The 1,909-nt window shown below is 55.1% G+C and overlaps 1 protein-coding gene across 1 annotated transcript in view; it reads right to left on the reverse strand.

The window, feature by feature from the left end:
- Window positions 1–100: 100 nt before the first annotated feature.
- CABP4 (calcium binding protein 4) overlaps window positions 101–1,909 on the reverse strand; it is a 12,434-nt gene continuing 10,625 nt past the window's right edge. The window contains exon 6 of the mRNA XM_004383896.1: window positions 101–227. Coding sequence (XP_004383953.1) covers window positions 101–227 — 127 coding nt within the window. The remainder of the gene's footprint in view (window positions 228–1,909) is intronic.

The following is a 1,909-nucleotide window of genomic DNA, read 5'->3' on the forward strand; positions in this document are numbered from 1 at the left end:
CTCCGCGTGCCAGGCACTGGTCGCACGGGCTGCCTGCTGTACCTCACGTTTGTCCGCTCTCTCACCAACCCAACAAGGCAAGCAGCGTTACCATCCAGTTTCACCCGTGAGGACGCAGGCTCAGGCAGGAGAAGGGGCTTGCTCGGGCCACGGCTGGGAGGCAGAGGAGCTGGGATTTAACGCACAGGAGTGAGACTGCCGGGCCTTGCACAGGGCCTTCGTAGGAGCTACAGTGAAAGACGTGGGAGCTCAAACTCGATGGGACTGCCTTGCGTGTCCGAGTCTCGCGAGGCTTCTGCCTTCGAGGGTGCTGTCTTACCACTTTTCCATCGCTCTATCATTAGGTCAGGTCGGTTCCAACTCATAGCGACCCCATGTACAACAGAACCAAACGCTGCCCGGCCCTGCGCCATCCCCACAGTCATTGCTATGTTTGAGCTCCTTGTTGCAGCCACTGTGTCAGTCCATCTCGCTGAGGGTCTTCTTCTTTTTCGCTGACCCTCTACTTTACCAAGCATGATGGCCTTCTCCAGGGACTGGTCCCTCCTGATGATATGTCCAAAGTACGTGAGACTATTATTAGTGGAAAATATTTGAGTTTTCCTTCACTGACAGGTTTCCGCCTTATACAGGTTCCGGCTTTCATAGGTTTTACCCTAGAAACCTGCGCCCCAAGCGTGTGCAGAGCCCTAAGCCAGGTACAGGGAGCAAGTGCCAGCTCTGAGCAGCAAGTGAACCACGTGACAGTCTGTGGTGGACCCACAGCCTCCACACTGCACCCCACACACACAGCCGGCAGCCCAACTCCCTACCTCTCCCTGTCCATCCTCTCGCTGGGGACCCAGACTTTCCAGGTCTGAAGAGTGGATCCAGCCATGGCCTCTCCACCTTCCCCAATGCCCCTGTCACATCCAAGTCCACATCCCTCCTCGAGGCTTCCGGGCCAAACTCCTCCAGCTGGACCCTTGCCTCTCCAGTCTCCCCAAATGCTGGAAGCTCCTACAAAGCCCCAAGTTCCCTCCAGACTCCAGGCCTTTGCCATGCCTTCCCTCTGTCTGGAATACCCCTCTCCCTCTCTGCTGGACAAGGCCTGTGCAAAGCCCCTGGGGCCAGAATGCCGGCACCCTCCGGCCTGAGCAAGGCACTTGCCCTCTCTGCTTCAGTTTCACCTTCGGTGAGCTGGGGTCACATACTACCTGTCTCACTGTGTCAGGGGACAGTTCATAAGCCAGCGCGCATGGCACGCTTAGCCCAGCGCCTGGCTGCCCTGGTAGGTGGCCAGTAAATGCTAACTACTAGTACCACTGTTACTACCATTATGTCTGTGATACTACCACTCTGACTATTACACGACCACTATTACTACCACTACACGACCACTCTTCCTACTGCCGCATCCATTACACCGACACTGTTACTGTTACTACACGACCACGATTACTACCACAACACAATTAGTATCACTATACCACCACTGTCACTGCCACTATACCGTCACTCAATTACACCACCCCTGTGCCAGTGAGACCACTGTTCCTACCACTTCATGACCGGTGTTACTCTCATTACACTGTTACTATGACTGTCACACCGCCGCTGCTATTACTGCCACTGCGCTACTGTTACTATCACCATACTACCACGGTCACGACCCCCTACACTGCCGCTCTGACTGTGACGCCACCGCTGTTAGCACTGCGTCACCTGTGACGAGCACTCCGTGACCACTGTTCCTACTACACCACGGCTGTGATTATTACACAATCGCTGTTACTACCACCACACTATTACTATACTACCACTGTTATCCCGCGACACCCTTACTACTGCACGACCGCTGTTACTACACCACCATGACTGCCGCTGCACGACCGCTGGAATGACCACCGTTACCACCACTGTGACTCAT

This window comes from Trichechus manatus, unplaced genomic scaffold (assembly GCF_000243295.1).
Source record: "Trichechus manatus latirostris isolate Lorelei unplaced genomic scaffold, TriManLat1.0 scaffold00113, whole genome shotgun sequence".
NCBI lineage: Eukaryota > Metazoa > Chordata > Mammalia > Sirenia > Trichechidae > Trichechus > Trichechus manatus.